Raw genomic sequence first — 18,489 nt, 5'->3', positions numbered from 1 at the left:
ATAAAACTAAAATACTTTTTAAATATCAGTTAGCATACAGCCTGGCATATAGTAGTTCATAATTGTTGCTTTTCTCATCCTTTTTTTCGGTCTTTCTTCATTTATAAAAACGTAAAGGATAATTCCTACCTTACAGGTTGCCATAAGTCCTGTAACAAATATTGAGCTGCAATTCCAAAACTTGGAAATTTTGATCCTTCCCCCTTTTGAGGCATTTGGGATTTTAGATGAAGTAGGTGGGTTTGCCAAACGTTTTCACTTTGGTCCTGGTTCTTGTAAACTGGAGAATTATTTGCTAATCTGGTTAGTATCTCGCTACAAAAGAGTAAAGTAGACTATAACATTGATAGATGTATCAGGTCGTGCTCTATGGATGATAAACTTAACGTTGGCTCAATCCCGCAAGCCTCCTGGCTCAAGGCTTAGATGTGCAAGGAGTTTCCCATAAGGCCCTTCGGCTTGCCTAGTCCTCGCATCATCTCCCACAGTACTCTGGGGTTCCCCTGTCATGTGACGAGGGTGGCTTTCTTCTTCAGAGGGAAACTGATGCGCAGTTTAGGTGGCGGGGCCACTACGCTTCCCTTCCACCCCCAACTCCCGGGCTTGCGTAATCTCGCGTGAAGTGAACAGTATCTTCTCGCGAGAGCTAAATCGGGATCCCTCCAGGTCCGCCTCCGTGGTGAGGAGGAGGAGGAGAAGGAGGAGGAGGCGGAGGGAGGGAGGAGGAGGAGGCCCCGTCGCGGCCTTCGCCGCCGCCAACGGGGCTGTCCCTGTAGCTCCCGATGGAGTTTGAGGCCCTGAAACCGCCGCCGAGCTCTGCCCCGGCGAGACGAGGCGCCTCCGTCGCCGAGCCGCGCCGTCGCGGGGCCCCCGGGAGCGGCCCTTAGCGACCCCGCCCGGGCCCCTCAGGTAGGGCGGGGGCGGGCAAGATGCGGCTGGGGCCCTGGCCCCGCTGCCCGGTCCCCAGAGGTGGGGCGGGGAGCTGTCTCTGCCCGGCGGCCTGTGCACCGTGCCGCCGGTACCCTGAGGGTTAGGAGCCGCGGGTCGCACCTGACACGGCGGAACCCGGGCCCCGAGGAGGCCCCTCGCTCTGGTAGGGCTTTTTGATGCGAAGCGAAACGCTCAAATGGCCACCTTTCTCCGACACCGGCTGAAGGGACGCCTCTGGCCACTGAGGAGCCCAACCGGACAGAGGCCGGCTTCCTTCTTTGCTTACCCCATTTAGGAAGAGGGGCTTTCGAAAAGGTTCCCGAGATCAGGTCCTGTCTTAGCGTTTTCTTTTTCAGCCCCCGGGCTTACCGAGACCACAGCGCTGGGATGGAGGCGATCTGTGTTGTAAATAGGGATCCTGGCCAAACAATGCTCAGGGAGGGCTTAACCTCCCTGGAGGGAGATGGCTGGACCAGGGGATATGACTAGGAGCGATGGCATGAAGCACAGCCAGGGAATTCTGCTGTAGCTTTCTTTCCCTCTTTCTTCTTATTTTCCTTGGGGGAGCCTCATAAGGAGACTCTTCCACCATCTTAGGAGAATGGTCGAAAGCATCTTTGTTTCTAAGAGAAACAGCTGTACTTTTCTGTCTTTAGGTAGCTGTCATTTCCATCCTTGAAATCACCAGAGTTTTAAGATACTGGCAGACACAGCCTTCACACCAAAATAGTCTAAAGTAATCACAGACATTAAGTATTCAAATTCAGTGATTCTCAACCTGTTTAGATTTTTTTGTTTAAGGTCCACCTTGGTACTTTTTAATCCCATTGTCCTTTAACCTTAGGACCCTAAGGAATTTCTTCTCACTTTGACCCACTGTAATTAGAGTTGACTTTATATCCCGAATAAAGTGTTTTACTAATCTTACTGTCATTTTTAGTAGTCACGCTTTAAAGTTACAGTAAAAACTTTGAGTTAACCAGAGAAAGCTAATAATGACACACTAAAGTGATATTATTTGACAGAAGGAAAGAAACTAATGTTTTAGTTGTTGGGTCTAGTCTCTTTATGGTTAAATTGTATACCCAACCTAAGACTTGGAATCATTAAGAATAGTTTGTAGATTCCTGTTTCTACCTTTTATCTGGTTAAAAAACTACATCATGACATCAACACTCATGTTAAATTGTTTACTAACACAGTCAGTTCTTGAAAAAATCAGACTGTTTCATCCTATTAAGAGGCTATTTTCCAGTATTGCCATTGTTTTGTTGATTTGGTGATACATTTTTCCCACATTTCAGAGTTTGGAAAATTGCTAGAAGGACAAAACACTTAATATATTTTCTAGTCTTGTTTAGAGAAGACAGGTACCACAATTAAACAGGCTTTTATTCTTTGAGAATTGAAGTCTAATTTTAGTGGGGCCTTTGAATTACCCATGATCAGATATTGTTGGGTTAGTATGACATGCAAGAATACTTAACGTTTGTTCTTGTTCATGTTTTCATTAATTTAGTTTCTGTATTTGTAATTTGCTGCCTTCCAGTTGGCAGAGGCATTCTTTTCTTTTTTTTTTTGTTTTTTGTTTTTTGTTTTTGTTTTTGTTTTTTTGTTTTCAATACAGGGTTTCTCTGTGTCACCTTGGCTGTCCTGGAACTCATTCTGTAGACCAGGCTGGCCTCGAACTCAGAGATCCACCTGCCTCTGCCTCCCAAGTGCTGGGATTAAAGGCGTGCGCCACCACCGCCTGGCAGAGGCATTATTTTCTACACTTAGGATTTTATATTTAAAACTAAAGTCTGTACATTATGTGATAGGTAAAAATGCTATAAATTTGTAACAAGGTTTGTTTATTTCATTTTTTGTTTTGTTTTGTTCTTTGAGATAAGATTCTCCTTTACAAGTAGCCCTGACTGTCCTGTAACTCACTATGTAGACCAGGCTGACATTGTATTCACAGAGAACACCTGCTTCTGCCTCATGAACACTGGGACTAAAGGTGTGCATCACCATCCTTGACTTAAACAGGGTTGTAATAAGTACTTGCTTATTTTTGGTTGGACTGGGTTGAAATTTCACTTCCTAGAGATGGAAAAGGGAAGTCTATGGTTAAAAAAAAACTAGTTGGAAATTAAAATTGAATTGCACCTAGTCTCATGAGAGTTGTTGATTACATCTCTGAGTTTTCTAATTCCATTTCTAAATCCAATTTCTAAATCCTTAAGTGTGTGACTTTTACCTTAAAATTTCTAATAAAAATCAGATCTTGAATATTATTTTACTATTATTTGTAATCTAGATTTACCTGTACTACCTGATAGCCACATGTGACAGTTAAGGACTTGAAATGGAGCTAGTGTAATTTGAAATGTGTTGTTAAATGCAAAATATGTACTACATGTCAAAGACTTAATGGAAAACTCTATAATATTTTAATATTTAAGTTTTTACATGATTACATGTTAAAATGATATTTTACTTAGGTTATATAAAATATACCACCAAAATTGATTCAGCTATGGCTTTTTCCTTTTTTAAAAATTTGAAAATATAAGAAATTGTATTTTTTTGTGTTTTGTGTGTGTGTGTGTGTGTTTTAAATACTTTTATGAGACAGTTTTTTTGTGTGTGTGTAATCCACGCTGGCCTCGAACTCACAGAAATCCACCCACCTCTGCCTCCAGAGTGCTGGGATAAAAGGCATGTGCCACTACCGCATGGCAGTTTGTTGATTTTTTGATTCAGGGTCTCATTCTGACCCATCCTAGGCTGGAACTCCCTCTGAACCTAGGCTAACCTTTAGCTTGCCAACTGTCTTCTTGCCCTGAATTTCCTTAGTATTTATAGGAGTCAATTGCCATGCAGTAGAAATATACATGCATATATGTCGAACGCAAAACTTTCCCAGTGGTATCCTTTTAGAGTCATAATAATTAGAGTACTAAGAACTTCAGTATTAAGAAAGATATGGTTAGCCACATGGTAGAGCAAGCCTTTGGTCCTGGCACTTGGGAGGCAGAGACAGGTGGATCTCTGTGAGTTTAAGACTAGCCTGGTCTACATATTGAGTTCCAGAACAGCCAGGCTACATACAGAGAAAGAAGAAAGAAAAGAAAAATAAAGTTATCTAGAGGCACAATAAGTAATTTTATTCAGTCTTGAAATATTTCACATCTAGCCATCACTAAAGAAGCATAACTTTGCTACTTAAAATTGGAATCTATTTCCCTATTAGAATGAATTGAAAGTTCTATCTTACTTGAAAAATTAGGTTCAGCCCCTAATTTGAAAGTAAAATTTGATCACATCTATTTTATAGATTAAAACGAAACAACAGTTGTTGTGATACAGCTCTTTTTTTTTTCTCCAAAATCTCTCTTGAGTGAAAGCTGTAGAATTTGCTTCTGTTAGCTTTTGTTTGCTTGACTTTTAGGTTAAATCTTACATTGTACTTCTGATGCTTTTAGTATGATTTTAAGTCTAAAGCTATGTTTTGTTTTGTTTTGCAGTACCGGGGATTGAATTTAAAGCTTCACAAACATTAGGCAAGTGTTCTACAACTGAGCTGCATTCTTGAACAAAACTAATAACTTTGACGTGTTCTTTATGGGGAAGTATCAGTGTAGTCCATTATAGTACTCAAATGTACATAATGATTGTTTAACAACCAACCTCTAGGTGTATATTTTTATAAACAATTATGGAATACTATGTTACACAATTATGTTTTACACACAAAGTAGTGAAAAAGGCATATACTCTATTCTGACTTTTTAAAAATGTCATGGTCCTGAACTGACCGTATAATATAAGTAACAGAAAATGAAAGTGTTTAGCTAGTATGCTGTTTATTTTGGTAAAGAAGTTTGTAATTTGCATCTATAAAACAAGTCTGTTACTCTTTGTATATCGTGAATTTGGACTCATATCAAGAAACTTATAGCTTGGGAGTCTGAGCCTGTTTAAGATTCTGCCTCTACTTTAGTGTTTCTCCTGTGCTTTATCTTACGCCTTTTCAGTGTTAAAAACTAGGTACTGCTCTTAAGCTCTTGTCTCTTACCCTCTTGCTCTTCTCCCTTGTCCCTCTTCTTTCCCCCTCCCTTCTCCCATTTCAACACGTGGCCATGGACACCCTCTGCTTCTTTTCTCTCTCTCTCTGCTTTTCTACAATAAAGCTCTAAAACCATAAAAACAACAAACAAACAAAAGTTGGTACTGCAATTAATTAATAGTGAGAATGTTTTTTTCAGTCTTTGTAGGCATTTAGACTTTTGGGCATTTTAGTCTATTTTATCTCAACTTGAAGCATGTGGGAAATATATTTAGGAATAAGTGCTTTGCTAGTCACTATAAATGTTAACAGCAATTGTGTCATATCCACTGAATCAAATGAGTCATTGTTAAAATATATCACTATAAGCCTAAAGTTCTATAAATTAATATACTGAGCTCTCCATTATTTATTTATATGCTTTTAAAACTATAAAAATAGTAAGAAGTTGAGCATATAAAAAAAAAATAGGAGGCTGGGTAGTAGTGGTGCATACCTTTTAGCCACAGTACTCAAGATGCAGAGGCAGGAGTATCTCTGAGTTCAAGGCCAACCTAGTCTAGAGACCGAGCTCCAGGGCAGCCAGGGCTATTACAAAGAAACCCTGTCTGAAAAAAAAAAAAACAATTCTGGGATAATTGTAAAAGTATTTAGATAAGCTTAAGAAGTACCTTTTAAATAGAGAGTTGAAACTCCCATGTCACTAATTAAATATTTTAATGGTTATGCATGTTTCTATGTATTGGATAAAATGCTCATTTTTTATTTGTATAACTTAGAATTTATTGACTATAATACTAAAGGAAAACATCTTTAGGAATCAAATCATATTGTATAAGGAAAGTTTAGGAAGTTTACTGTCAGAATCTGTGATATAGCAGAGGAAAAAATTGATAGTGTGGTCAGTTTCATTTAGAGCTGTTCTTTACATTTTACAGGCATTTATTTAGTTTCTAATGTGACTTAGTATTAAAAGCTCTTATCTAGATAAATATATGTATGTGTGTGTATATGTACATATGTATACACATATAGTAAAGAGCTGTCAGGTGCATCTGGAGCACTGTCCCATTGGTCTAGGAGAACTAAGGAAAAGGGTGTTAGGTCTTTGTTTGCTGTTGCCAAGTAGTTTGTGATATCCTAACTCAGTAGAGTCAGTGTTCCTACACAAATGTCTGCCTAGCAAAATACCAGTTTATGTTATTAATTTGGCATTCCAGTTGTAGATTTAATTGATATTCATCTTTTGCCTGGATTTATAATTCTACAGCCAGAAAATAGAACATCAGATATGATAGTTTTGAAAAGTATTTGCTCACCTGCTTATTGGCAATCTCTACAGTTGGTAGTAGACTAACTAGTTTTAGATTGGTGGCTCTAATCAGTTTGAGGATAAAGTGTAAAAATAATTTATAACTTGATAAATTTGAGTTGCTCAGAAGTAAATATATTTATTAATATATAATCTTTTCATTAGAGCTGTTTAATAAAGTTTGTATACTATATGGGATGCTTTTTTATGTATTAAGACCTGTTTCAAGTTTACCACGTAAATTTAAAAATTTTTTTTTCGTTTTTAATTTTTTAAAAAGTTTTTTACTTTTTACTTTTTTTATTTTTTTTTGGTTTTTGGAGACAGGGTTTCTCTGTATAGCCCTGGCTATCCTGGAACTCACTCTGTAGACCAGGCTGGCCTCAAACTCAGAAATCTGCCTGCCTCTGCCTCCCAAGTGCTTGGGATTAAAGGCGTGTACCACCACCGCCCTGCACATTTTAATTTTTTAAGACAGGTTTTCTCTATGTAGCCCTGGCTGTCCTGGAACTTGCTCTTGTTCAAGGCTGGCCTTAAATTCACAAAAGTTCCCCTGCCTCTGCCTCTGAGTACTAAGATTAAAGGCATGTGCCACTGCTGCCTGGCTTTAAAAAAAAAAAAAAAAAAAAAAAAAAATTTAAATACTAAGGCACTGTAAAGGCTACTAAAATTTGTCTCTTGGAGTTCTGGGGAGTGCTTGCTGTTATATGTTTCTCTTTCCTGATGCTGACTATTTCTAAGCATCTAGCATTCTGTACATCTAATATATTTTGTAAATATTTGTATGAAATAAAGTATTTGGTGGTTTAATTACCCTAAATACCTATATTTGACGTTTACCTGATGGCCTTGGTCAGACTAGTGTAAGTTTTGAATTGGAAAACATTGAGGATGTTTGAGTTATAAGTAGTATAGTTTTGATTGTGACTCTAGCTAGGCAATGGTGGTACACAACTTTAATCCTAGCCCTTGGAAGGCAGAGGCAGGTGGATCTCTGGGTTCAAGGCCAGCCTGGTCTACAGAGTGAGTTCCAGGACAGCCAGGCCAACACAGAGAAACCCTGTTTCAGAAACAAACAAAAAACAAAACAAGAAAAGAAAAAAAAGAAAAGAGAAAAGGAAAAAGAAAGCAAAACAAAAACCCAAAAAGTAGACTGTGATTCTTTCTTTACTAAATGCTATATAACTACTAATCAAACAAGAAAATATGTAAGATGATTCTCTAGTAGGTATTTTTCTATGTTTGTAGTATGATGAGCATTTTATATCTTCCTTGTTTATTGCTTAGAACTATTCGAAGAGAATAATGTTTTATTTTTCTAAACCAACTCTATTGGGCCTGACAAGTTTTAGAAACACAGACATACTTTTGTTAAAAGTATTATTATAAACTATGACAAAAAATTTTAGATAATTTTTTTTTTTTTTTTTTTTTGCATTTTTATTTTGTAGAGGGTGAGTTGCATGTAGCCATGTGCATGTTAATGAACAGCTTGTGAAAGTGTGTTCTCTCTTTCCACAGTTTTGGTCCCAGGGATGGAACTTGGGTTGCCAAGCTTAGCTGTACTTGCTTTTATTTGTTGAGCCATCTTATTGGCCATAGACAGTATCTTTGCTTTTGTCATTATTCTTTGTTTTTTCAGTTATAGACAACATCTCTTTCATCACAGTCACCTGTAGACTTTTAGTAACTCACTAGGAACATCCTAATATATCATAGACTTCCTCCTTCAGATGCAGAGGTGACATTTCACAATGAAGTGTAGCAAATTGTTTTGATGATTGTGGTGCTAGGAATTTTATCAGGGTCTGTGACAGAGCTACATCTCCATTGCTACAGTATTATTTTGATCAATAGTTTCTGAAGCTTATTAGCTGTTAAGCCATATCAGTATATTTTGAGGTAATGATTATCCAAAGAAAACACTTTAAACGGTCCAGTAATTTGTATTCTTTGGTTTTTCCGGTTTTTTTGTTTGTTTGTTTGCTTGCTTGCTTGCTTGCTTGTGTTTTTCTTTTTTTCTTTTTTTTTTCTTTTTTTAAAGATTTATTTATATATTATATGTAAGTACCCTGTAGCTGTCTTCGGACACACCAGAAGAGTGCATTGGATCCCATTGCAGATGGTTGTGAGCTACCATGTGGTTGCTGGGAATTGAACTCAGAACCTCTGGAAGAACAGTCAGTGGTGCTCTGAACCACTGAGCCGTCTCTCCAGTTCTTGTTTAGGTTTCTCAAGACAGGGTTTCACTATGTAGCTTTGGCTGTCTTGAAACTCACTCTGTAGACATACTGACCTTGACCTGACAAAGATCCACCTATCTCTGCCTCCTAACTGCAAGGGTTAAAGGCATGTGGGCTACCACTGCCAGGCATAGTTTGTGTTCTTGAGTAGAGAATGGGAGGTGGGGAGTGTGAGATAGTAAAGATGCTCGCTGCCAAGCCAGGTGATCTGTATGTCCTCAGGTCCCACTTGGTGGAAGGAGAGAACTGACTAGCATGCACACATGGCACACATGGGCCCACATATATACACATAAACACACATCATACAAGATAAAAACATTAAACCATAAAAAATAGAATGTGTTAGTCATTAAGAAAAATACACAAAAGTTTTCATTACTATTGTATGAACAGCCAGTAGAGTTTAGTTGAGAGGAATAGTATTAATAAATTGCCTCTGAGTAATTTGCAAAATGTAATTCAACTTATAATTTTGTTGTTTATTGTTATAGAGACCTCTAAATCCTATATTTAGAAATGTTTTAGATTCTGGACTGGTGATAGTTGATTTTAACAGTTAAGTGAATGACTAATAAATATATTGTTAATTCTTACTTTTGTCCATTTGCAGCTTAAAAAACACTACACAGCAAAATAATGATCTGCTAGACTGCTAACCCGAGCATCAGCTTCCACAATGCCTGTGCAGGCAGCTCAATGGACAGAGTTTCTGTCCTGTCCAATCTGCTATAATGAATTTGATGAGAATGTGCACAAACCCATCAGTTTAGGTTGTTCACATACAGTTTGCAAGACCTGCTTGAATAAACTTCACCGAAAAGCGTGTCCTTTTGACCAGACTGCCATAAACACAGACATCGATGTGCTCCCTGTCAACTTTGCACTTCTTCAGTTAGTTGGAGCCCAGGTAAGTATCCGGTATTTTTATTGGTTTATTATATCAGTTGTCAAAATTAGTTCATTAGCTGGTACAGAGTATGTTGAATGGTAGTTGAAACCTAAAAGGTGTATTTACTTTTTGTGATGTGTTCCTACAAAAATTTTTCTTATGGCTATAAATTCTTAAGCAAAATAATGAATCCCATTATAGTTATATATTTCTTGGTTCTGGCTTCAATACCAAAGCCAGAATTTAGGTATATAAGTACTTTGGTAGTTGACAAACTGTTTGTGTGAATATATAAGTATTTATTTGCTAAGTCATGAAAAGAAATAAAATCAGAGGTTTAGATAGAAAAATAAACTAACTAAAGCCCTTAGATGGAGATTTTGTTGGTCTTATTTGTAACTTCAGTTGGTTGATCTTATCATCAGGTAACAAATTCTGTACATCTTATGCCCCTATATGTTGTACAATGATTATTCCATTTCATATAATTTTATTGAATCATAGCAAGAACCTAGATTTGATAAACAACTTACACTTGATGAGTTACTGAGAGTTGCCCAACATAAGTGCTAGGAACTGAACCTGCAGCACCTGGGAGAGCAGCCAGAGCTCTTAACCACCAAGTCATCTCTCCAGTCCTCTCCATATTTTTCATTTCATTTACAGTTGCATTGTACTTTCATTGATTGCCTTCTAACATAGTATTTGTTTATTTGTTTATTTATTGGCTTGTCTTTTATCTCTATAGAATTTAAACTCTTTGAAGCAAGATAATTTTCTCTTTGTATTATTGATGGATCCATAGTATAGACACAGGAGAAATGCTCTATAAATGTCAGTGTTTGTGGGACTGAATTGAACTTTCATAATAACATTTTAAAAACATGTAGAGTTATTTTTATTTTGCATATGTGGAATTTGATACCAATTAAAATTTTCAAGGTCAAGTTTAGCTACATTTTTATCTTAATTTTCTTCCTTGTGTGGTGGTAGAGGTTCAACTGAGGGCCTCACTTCTCACCATTGAGGTACATCTCTGGTACTTATATTCTATCAAGGGAGTATAGATCATAAATTAAAATTTAATAGGTAAATCATGTAGAAGCAGTACTAAGTGGCATGTGGTATAGACAGACTCCCTAACACTTTCTTAATTTTGTTTTGAAATACTTTTAGATTTACAAAGAAGTTGAAATAAAGTAGTACCAAGAACACTTGTATAGCATTCCACTAATATAAGCTTCCTCTTATATTAGCATCTTTTGAAAATTTTTAATTTTTTATGTTGTTTCTGTGTGTGCGTATGCACATCTAAGTATACTACCTGCAAATGCCAAAGATCTTGGATCCCTTGGAGCTGGATTTACAGGTGGCTGTAAGCTGCCCAATGTGGGTGCTGGGAATTGAACTTGCATCCTCTGGAAAAGTAATGCATGTTCTTAACCTCTAAGCCATCTTCTGCAGCCACTTCATATTAACATCTCTCATAATTATGACATAGTTATAAACTCTAAAAGATTAACATTTATCAATCACTGCTAACTTTTCAGCTATGTTTTAAGTTGACTTATGGCTTTGATATAGTATCTCTTTATTACAATTTTATATTAAGATTATTAGCAGATTTATAAAAAGAAGTTGCATGAGCTGAATGAATGCATCTCTGCATTTTATTTTTTGTAGGTACCAGATCATCAGTCAATAAAGTTAAGTAATCTAGGTGAGAATAAACACTATGAAGTGGCAAAAAAATGCGTAGAGGATTTGGCACTCTACTTAAAACCACTAAGTGGAGGTAAAGGTAAGTTCATAGGAAGTATTTATATTGCTGTGGAAGACCTGATCAAGTGTTAAATGTTGAGCTCTTAACAGTTGCTTGAGTCACTGCCTGTCATTGAGTCCACAGTCTATTGGATGAATATACAAGTATAACAAATTATTTTTATTGCTTTATCACTGTTTTTCCCATTAGCTAGATATTCCTTATAAATGTAATAGATTTTGAATGAGTCAAATACTTATTTTGTGTCTGTTACTAAAACATGGGCTTGGGATGCTTTCAGTACTTTATAGGAAAATACATCCTTGACCTACATATAAAACTTATTATTTCAGTAAAAGGAAACACTATAATAAACAGTATGATAAATTAGGTTATATCATATAAATGATAGTTGATATAAAAAGAAAATACATAGGGTCTAGAATATCAGAGTGAAAGGATAATGACTCTTAAAAATCTGTAAATTTTAAGGTCTAAGGAAGTTCTTGTTTAGAGTGTGGATTTTGAAATTGAACTCAGGTGAAATAGGTACCCATGTAGTTCCTAGAAAAGTGTTTTCTAGGCAGAAGGAATAGCCATCCAGTGTATTGTCCACATGGCAAGAGGAGAGCATGCTTGGAGTAATATGAGTGAGGAGATTGTCACAAGAAAAGTTGAGGTGAAATATAGTGAGGCAAGATGATATACTGACTTTCAGACCATTTAAAGACTTGAGCTTTTGCTCTGAGTAAAGTTGGGAAGTGGTTTTGAACAGAATGATGACATAATTTGACATAATTGATCACTTCATTCTTGAGACTGTGTAGAAGGACAAAAGTAAAAGCAAAAAGTTAAGCAGTTGAGGGTAATTTAGTAAAAGTGGAACTTGATACCAAGTTTGGATACATTTTGAAGTTAAGGCAAGAATATTTCCTAGATTTGGAGTCTGAGGGGCATAGTACAAGGGGCAAGTGTAATTCCTGAAGTTTTTGCTTGAGCACCTGCAAAGAGGCTTGCCTTAGCTTTTGGGTAGATCAGGTTTGGGTAAGGAGCTCAAGTCAATTTTGGTTATAGTAAATTTGAGATGTCTAAGATTCACCTAGAACAGTCAACCTTCCTAACACTGTGACCCTTTAACACAGTTTCTTATGTTGTGGTAACCCCCAGCTACAAAATTATTTTTTGTTGCTACTTCATACCTGTAATTTTGCTACTGTTATGAATCATAATGTAAACATCTAATATGTGACCCCTGTGGACCCCCAAAAGCATTGCCACCCACAGAACCACTGACTTAGATGGTACTGAATAGCCAGCCACTGGATGTATGAGTTTTGAAGTAGGCATGAGGTGCATGGTCTGTAACTTTGGGGATTATTATGATGTGAATTTTTTTAGAGCAATGAGACTGAATGAGATCGTCTAAATAATACATTTATAAGGAAGTCCCTTTAAGCAGGTAGATCAGTATAAGGGTTACAAACTGCTGTCAAAGGATGCTAGATAGAAGAAAACTAAGAAACTCATTATATTGAAAGTTACTGGAAAGTCAAAGTAAGGATTGAGGATTAACTGGATTTAGCAAAGTGCATGGAATTGTCTTGAGTAATTTGGTGTAAGAGGCAGTGTGGCAAAACTTTAATTGGAATAGGTTTTCCAGATTGTAAAGCAAGAGATTGGAAATAGTATATAAAGAAAATGTACAAGATAGCAGCCTGGGTTACATAGCATGATTTGAGACCAGTCTAGGGTATGTCTTCAAAAAAGAGAGCAGTGAGAAAGGCAGATAATAGAAGATTTAGTATTCAAGGAAGTAAAGAATAAAGAAATAAGACAATTAGTAAAGGGAAAAGGATACTTTAGAAAATATATTTCCATTTTTAAGACAGGTGAAATGGTGGCATACTTGTTCTTATGTAATTAGCTGGAAGAAATGATTAAGCAGAGGTGAGGTAGGGAGGGGCTGTATAATATAGAAAAGTGGGGGATTTCTGAGCAGTGCCCTGAGCAGGTTCAAAGGAAGGGAACTACATGTAAACAGTGTTAATATTTCTTCTGGACATAATTGTTACTTTTTAAGGTTAAAATTTGTATTCACTTGTCGGCAAATTTACCTCCAGTTCCTTTATTAAAGACTGAGAGTAAAGTAAATCCCAACATAGATTTGGACAGATCCTGCCTTTAGAACATGGCACTGAAATGAAATCTGAAGCATTTAAGAATTAGGTTCTTTATTACTACAGAATGGTAATAAACAGGGACAGAAAATTCACTTAAAAAATAAAATTATTGGGCTGGAGAGGTGGCTCAGTGGTTAAGAGCACTGACTGCTCTTCCAGAGGTCCTGAGTTCAATTCCCAGCAACCACATGGTGGCTCACAACCATCTGTAACAGGATCTGATGCCCTATTCTGGTGTATCTGAAGACAGCTACAGTATACTCAAATAAATAAATAAAAATACATCTTTTTTTAAAAAAATTATATAAGTAAATAGAATTATCAGACAAGGGACTCATAAGGAACTTATTTAATAAATAAATACATGTGATGAAAATTGTCTTTATTTTAATTGAAAATGTTGTTTCTTGTGTCTCCATTTGTTAAAGGTGTAGCTAGTTTGAACCAGAGTGCCCTGAGCCGTCCAATGCAAAGGAAACTAGTTACACTCGTAAACTGTCAACTGGTGGAGGAAGAAGGTCGTGTCAGAGCTATGCGAGCGGCCCGTTCACTAGGAGAAAGAACTGTGACAGAACTGATACTGCAGCACCAGAATCCTCAGCAGCTGTCTGCCAACCTGTGGGCTGCTGTCAGGGCTCGAGGATGCCAGTTTCTAGGGCCAGGTAAAATAGATCACCATTTTAGTGTTTTTTATTGGTTATCAGACTTTGAGGATGCCAAGTTTTAGGGCCAAGTAAAAATGCTGTGTATCCTGACATAGGACCAGTCTATTCTTTTTTTTTTTTAAAGATTTATTTATTATATGTAAGTACATTGTAGCTGTCTTCAGACGCACCAGAAGAGGGCGTAGGATCTCATGGGTGGTTGTGAGCCACCATGTGGCTGCTGGGACTTGAACTCGTGACCTTCCGAAGAGCAGTCGGTGCTCTTCCCCACTGAGCCATCTCACTAGCCATGGACCAGTCTATTCTTACAGCCAGTGCTTTGGAAGAAATTTTTCATTTAATCCTCAGGCATCAGTGAGATAAAGGGCTCATCTTCAATTTGCAAATTATTAAACTGATCTAAGAAGGAGCCTGCAACTGCACAAGTAGTATGTCAAGGAACATAAAGTATTAGGGGAGGGTGCATGAGAGAAATAATAAACTTTTGATTGATTGTTAATATTTGGAAAACATAAAAAATATTAAACCAGCAAGAAATTCCCTTATGTCAATGCTATGTATGTCCTGTTTAAAACAGTCTGGGTGCCAAGTTATCAAGTACTTTGTTTCTTGGAGATTTGTTATCTCTTGATTTAGAACTGTAATTTGGGTAGAATTTGTATAAGAAACAAATTTTGTTTGAATGGTTTTGGGTTGTTGTTTTTCTCTTTTAATAATCTCATATGTAGATAAGGCTGGCCTAGAGTACTTTATGAGTAGTTCAGGCTGGTCTCCCAACCTTGTAGTACTTCTGCCACAGTTAGAATTACACCCAGCTAGGAAACATTTTTCTTTAAAGATTTATTTTTATTTATTTGTCTGTGTGAGTGTGTGTCACATGGTACTCAAGGAGACCAGAGGAAGCTATCAGATATCCTGGAATTGGAGTTATGGACAATTGTGAGGTGACTGGGGTGCTCAGAACTAAACTCAGAACCTCTGGAAAGGTGGCAAGTGCTCTTAACCACTGAGCCAGCTCTTCAGCTCTTAGGAAACTTTTTTATTTTCATTTTTATTTATTTATTTATTTATTTATTTATTTATTTATTTGAGACAGGGTATTAGGAAATGCTTTTAATGAGAAATATTGAGACAACTGGACTGAAATGTGGTCAGAGAATTAGGTCCTTTTTAATTATCTTACTTAAATCAACTATAAGCAAATGTATTTTGAGAAACTGGGACTGGATATTAGATTAAGGAAATATGTTACTTTTGTTAGATATAATAATGATTTTATGTTGAAAATTTAAAAAGCATCACCTATTAGAAGTACTGAAGTATTTAAGAGAGTAAAGCAATATGTTGTCTGGGACTTCTATAAAAGCACACCAGGTAAGATAAACTAGAAAAGTGAAAAAGTGGACAGACCTTTCTGAAAGCAGCTGTTTTTGTATGTGCTTTAAATTTTGCACAGTAAAAAGTTAAATTTAATTTTCTAAAAAACAATTTATTCTTTATGGTTTTAACTTGAGGATGTTGTTTTTGGATATTTGTTTATGTTTATTTTTTATCTGTATAAGCACTAGATACCAATATTTCTTATTGTACTTCAAAGAGACAAAAACATGATTCAAAAGTGTATCAAAGAAGAGACAGATGGAAAACAAGCTTACCTAGTTGTAGTTCTCAATCTTCCTAACGCTGCAGCCCTTTAATACAGTTCATCATGTATTATTCAATTTATAAAATTATTTCATAAAATTACTGTAATTCTGCTCCTGTTTGGAATATAATGTAAATATCTGATACTCAGGATACCTGGGAAGCGATACTAAAGGGGTCATAACCCACACAGGGTGAGAACTTCTGTTACAGAAGATACTGAAAGACGTTAATTAGTATAGAAATGTAAATCAAAACAGCAAAGGGCTGCAGGGTGGAGCTCTATGGTAATTCTTTCTCTCTCTCTCTCTCTCTCTCTCTCTCTCTCTCTCTCTCTCTTTTTTAAAAGATGTTTTCAGACAGGTTTCTCTCTGTAGCCTTGGCTGTCCTGGAACTCGCTCTATAAACCAAGCCACCCTAGAACTTTTACAGATCTGCATACCTCTACTTCCCAAGTGTTAGGCTTCAAGGCATGCACCACCACCATTTGGCAGCTCTGTGGTAATTGTTACCTAGCATGTTGCTAGGCCATGACTGAGGTTACTCCCCTATACACACACATACACACACACACACACACACACACACACACACACACACACACGGACTCACAAAAATAATAAACGATAATGAGATACTACTTCGTACATGTTAGACTTGTTATGATTAAAACCAAAAATCCACCTGACAAGTTAGTAATGATGTGGAAAATATGACATAGAAAATGTCATTTTCCTGTACAGAAAAGATTTTGGCAATCCTTCTACAATTAAACATGACTGAGGAGTTTACTGGGCCTTCTGATACTTGGAAATAAGTGTTTATCGCAATAATATTTACAATAGTTTAAAGGTGGCACAAGCTGGTCATGATCATGCATACATATAATCTTAGCACTTTGCAGGATCTAGTAGGAAGATGAGTTGGAGGCCAGCCTCCAACATTGAGGACCCTGTCTCAAGGGCCCTCACTGTTGATTTCACTAATGTGCCATCATGTTTGGTCTTAATGTTCTTTTTTTCCCCCATTTATTTATTCATTTTATATCCCAATCGCTGCCCCCCTTAATCCCTCCCCAGTGATCTTTAGTGTTCTTTTATATAGAACCATTCCCTGTATTTCTTGGTAGGAATAGTCTTAAAATAGGACATTTATTTTATAGTATAAAAAAGGTAAAAGCATTCTTTTTGTCAGTCAACTAATAAAGGCATAATCAAAACATAATGTGTTCATAAAGTACTGTCTTTAACTATTTAATGAAATGAAGTAAACCAAAATTTGATATATCTGTAGAGTGATACATGCTGCTTATAGATGATGTTTGAAAACCTGATAGGAAATGAGTGATTGCCGAGGAGAAAAGATTCCAAGAAATGACTTCTTGATGACTGAGTTTCCTTTGGAACAGTGAAAAATGTCTTTGAACTAGGTACAGTTAATGGTTGTACAGCATTGTGAATGTACTAAATGCCACTTGGATATTGCAAAACACTGTTTTATTTTACATTGCTGAGATGTAATTAAGAGCCTTGCATTATACTAGGCAAAAAAGAACTCTGTGGCTAAGTTAATAGTCATATTAACTTGTGTCTGTTTGTTTTTCCTTTTTGTTTTTTGTTTGTTTGTTTGTTTTATTTTGTTTTGTTTTTTTCTAGACAGAGTTTCTAGAGTTGACTGTCCTGAAACTCAATTTGTAGATCAGGCAGGCCTCAAACTCTGAGGTCTGCCCCGAGAGAAGGGAGAGAGAAAGGGAGTGGGGAGGGAGATAGAGAGCAAGAGCGAACAAGCATGAGCACACAAGCAGGCAGGCAGTCTAAGTGAAATTAATGTCTTCTTTAGGTACTCTATCCAAAGGCTAATATTATTTAAAATTTATGTGTGTGCCTGGTGCTGTAAAGGTGACTCAGTGGTTAAGATCACTCTGCTCTTGCCAAGGACCTCAGGTTGAATTCCCAGTACCCACATAGTGGCTTACTATCTGTAAACTACACTTCTAGGAGTCCTATATCCTTTTCTAACTGCCATGGGCACCAGGCACACACATGAAACATGCACACACATGTAGGAAAAACTCTCCTTCACATAAAAATAAACTTTTTTTAAAAAATTTAATATTGTGAGCTGAACATGGTGGTGTATATTTTTAATCCCAGCACTTGGAAGGCAGAGGCAAGCAGTTCTGTGAGTATGAGAACAGCCTGGTCTACAGAGTGAGTTCCAGGACAGCCAGGGCTACACAGAGAAACCCTATCTTCAAAAACCAAAACAAACAAATTTAACATTGTATGTGTGTATATTGGATCTATTTAATTGCATCATGATATGAGTGGACATCAGAGGACAATTTTGTGGAGTCTCTTCTTTCACATTTACCTGGATTTGGGATTAAAGTCAAGTTGCTGGCCTTGATCAACAAACATCTTTACCTCATGAGCTGCTTTGTTGGCACTTGATTAATTTAAAAATGAATTGTTTTTGTATATTGTAATTTCCTCTTCCCATTCTAATTAGATGTAACCATAAGTTAATATCCAAATATAATTTTGACACACATCATCAGTATAGTCTTTGTTCCTTTACTGTTCCTAGCTATGCAAGAAGAAGCCTTGAAGTTGGTATTGCTGGCATTAGAAGATGGTTCTGCTCTCTCTAGGAAAGTTCTGGTACTTTTTGTTGTGCAAAGACTAGAACCAAGATTTCCTCAGGCATCAAAAACAAGTATTGGTCATGTTGTGCAGCTATTGTACCGAGCTTCTTGTTTTAAGGTAAGCCCTGTACAACTGTCTGAAGACCACGGGTTTATACCT

The 18,489-nt window shown here is 36.8% G+C and overlaps 1 protein-coding gene across 2 annotated transcripts in view; it reads left to right on the top strand.

Moving 5' to 3' along the window:
* The first annotated feature begins 705 nt into the window (after positions 1–705).
* Rc3h2 (ring finger and CCCH-type domains 2) overlaps positions 706–18,489 on the top strand; it is a 51,664-nt gene continuing 33,880 nt past the window's right edge. For both annotated transcript variants that reach the window (XM_031370053.1, XM_031370052.1), the window contains exons 1-6: positions 706–909; positions 4,443–4,478; positions 9,153–9,449; positions 11,115–11,232; positions 13,802–14,035; positions 18,272–18,447. In XM_031370053.1, the coding sequence (XP_031225913.1) occupies positions 9,219–9,449; positions 11,115–11,232; positions 13,802–14,035; positions 18,272–18,447 (759 nt within the window). In that variant the 5' untranslated portion in view covers positions 706–909; positions 4,443–4,478; positions 9,153–9,218. The remainder of the gene's footprint in view (positions 910–4,442; positions 4,479–9,152; positions 9,450–11,114; positions 11,233–13,801; positions 14,036–18,271; positions 18,448–18,489) is intronic.

Source organism: Mastomys coucha, unplaced genomic scaffold (genome assembly GCF_008632895.1).
Source record: "Mastomys coucha isolate ucsf_1 unplaced genomic scaffold, UCSF_Mcou_1 pScaffold15, whole genome shotgun sequence".
Taxonomy (NCBI): Eukaryota; Metazoa; Chordata; class Mammalia; order Rodentia; family Muridae; genus Mastomys; species Mastomys coucha.
The sequence above is the reverse complement of the archived record's forward strand: the minus strand, read 5'-3'. Positions and strand labels throughout refer to the sequence as shown.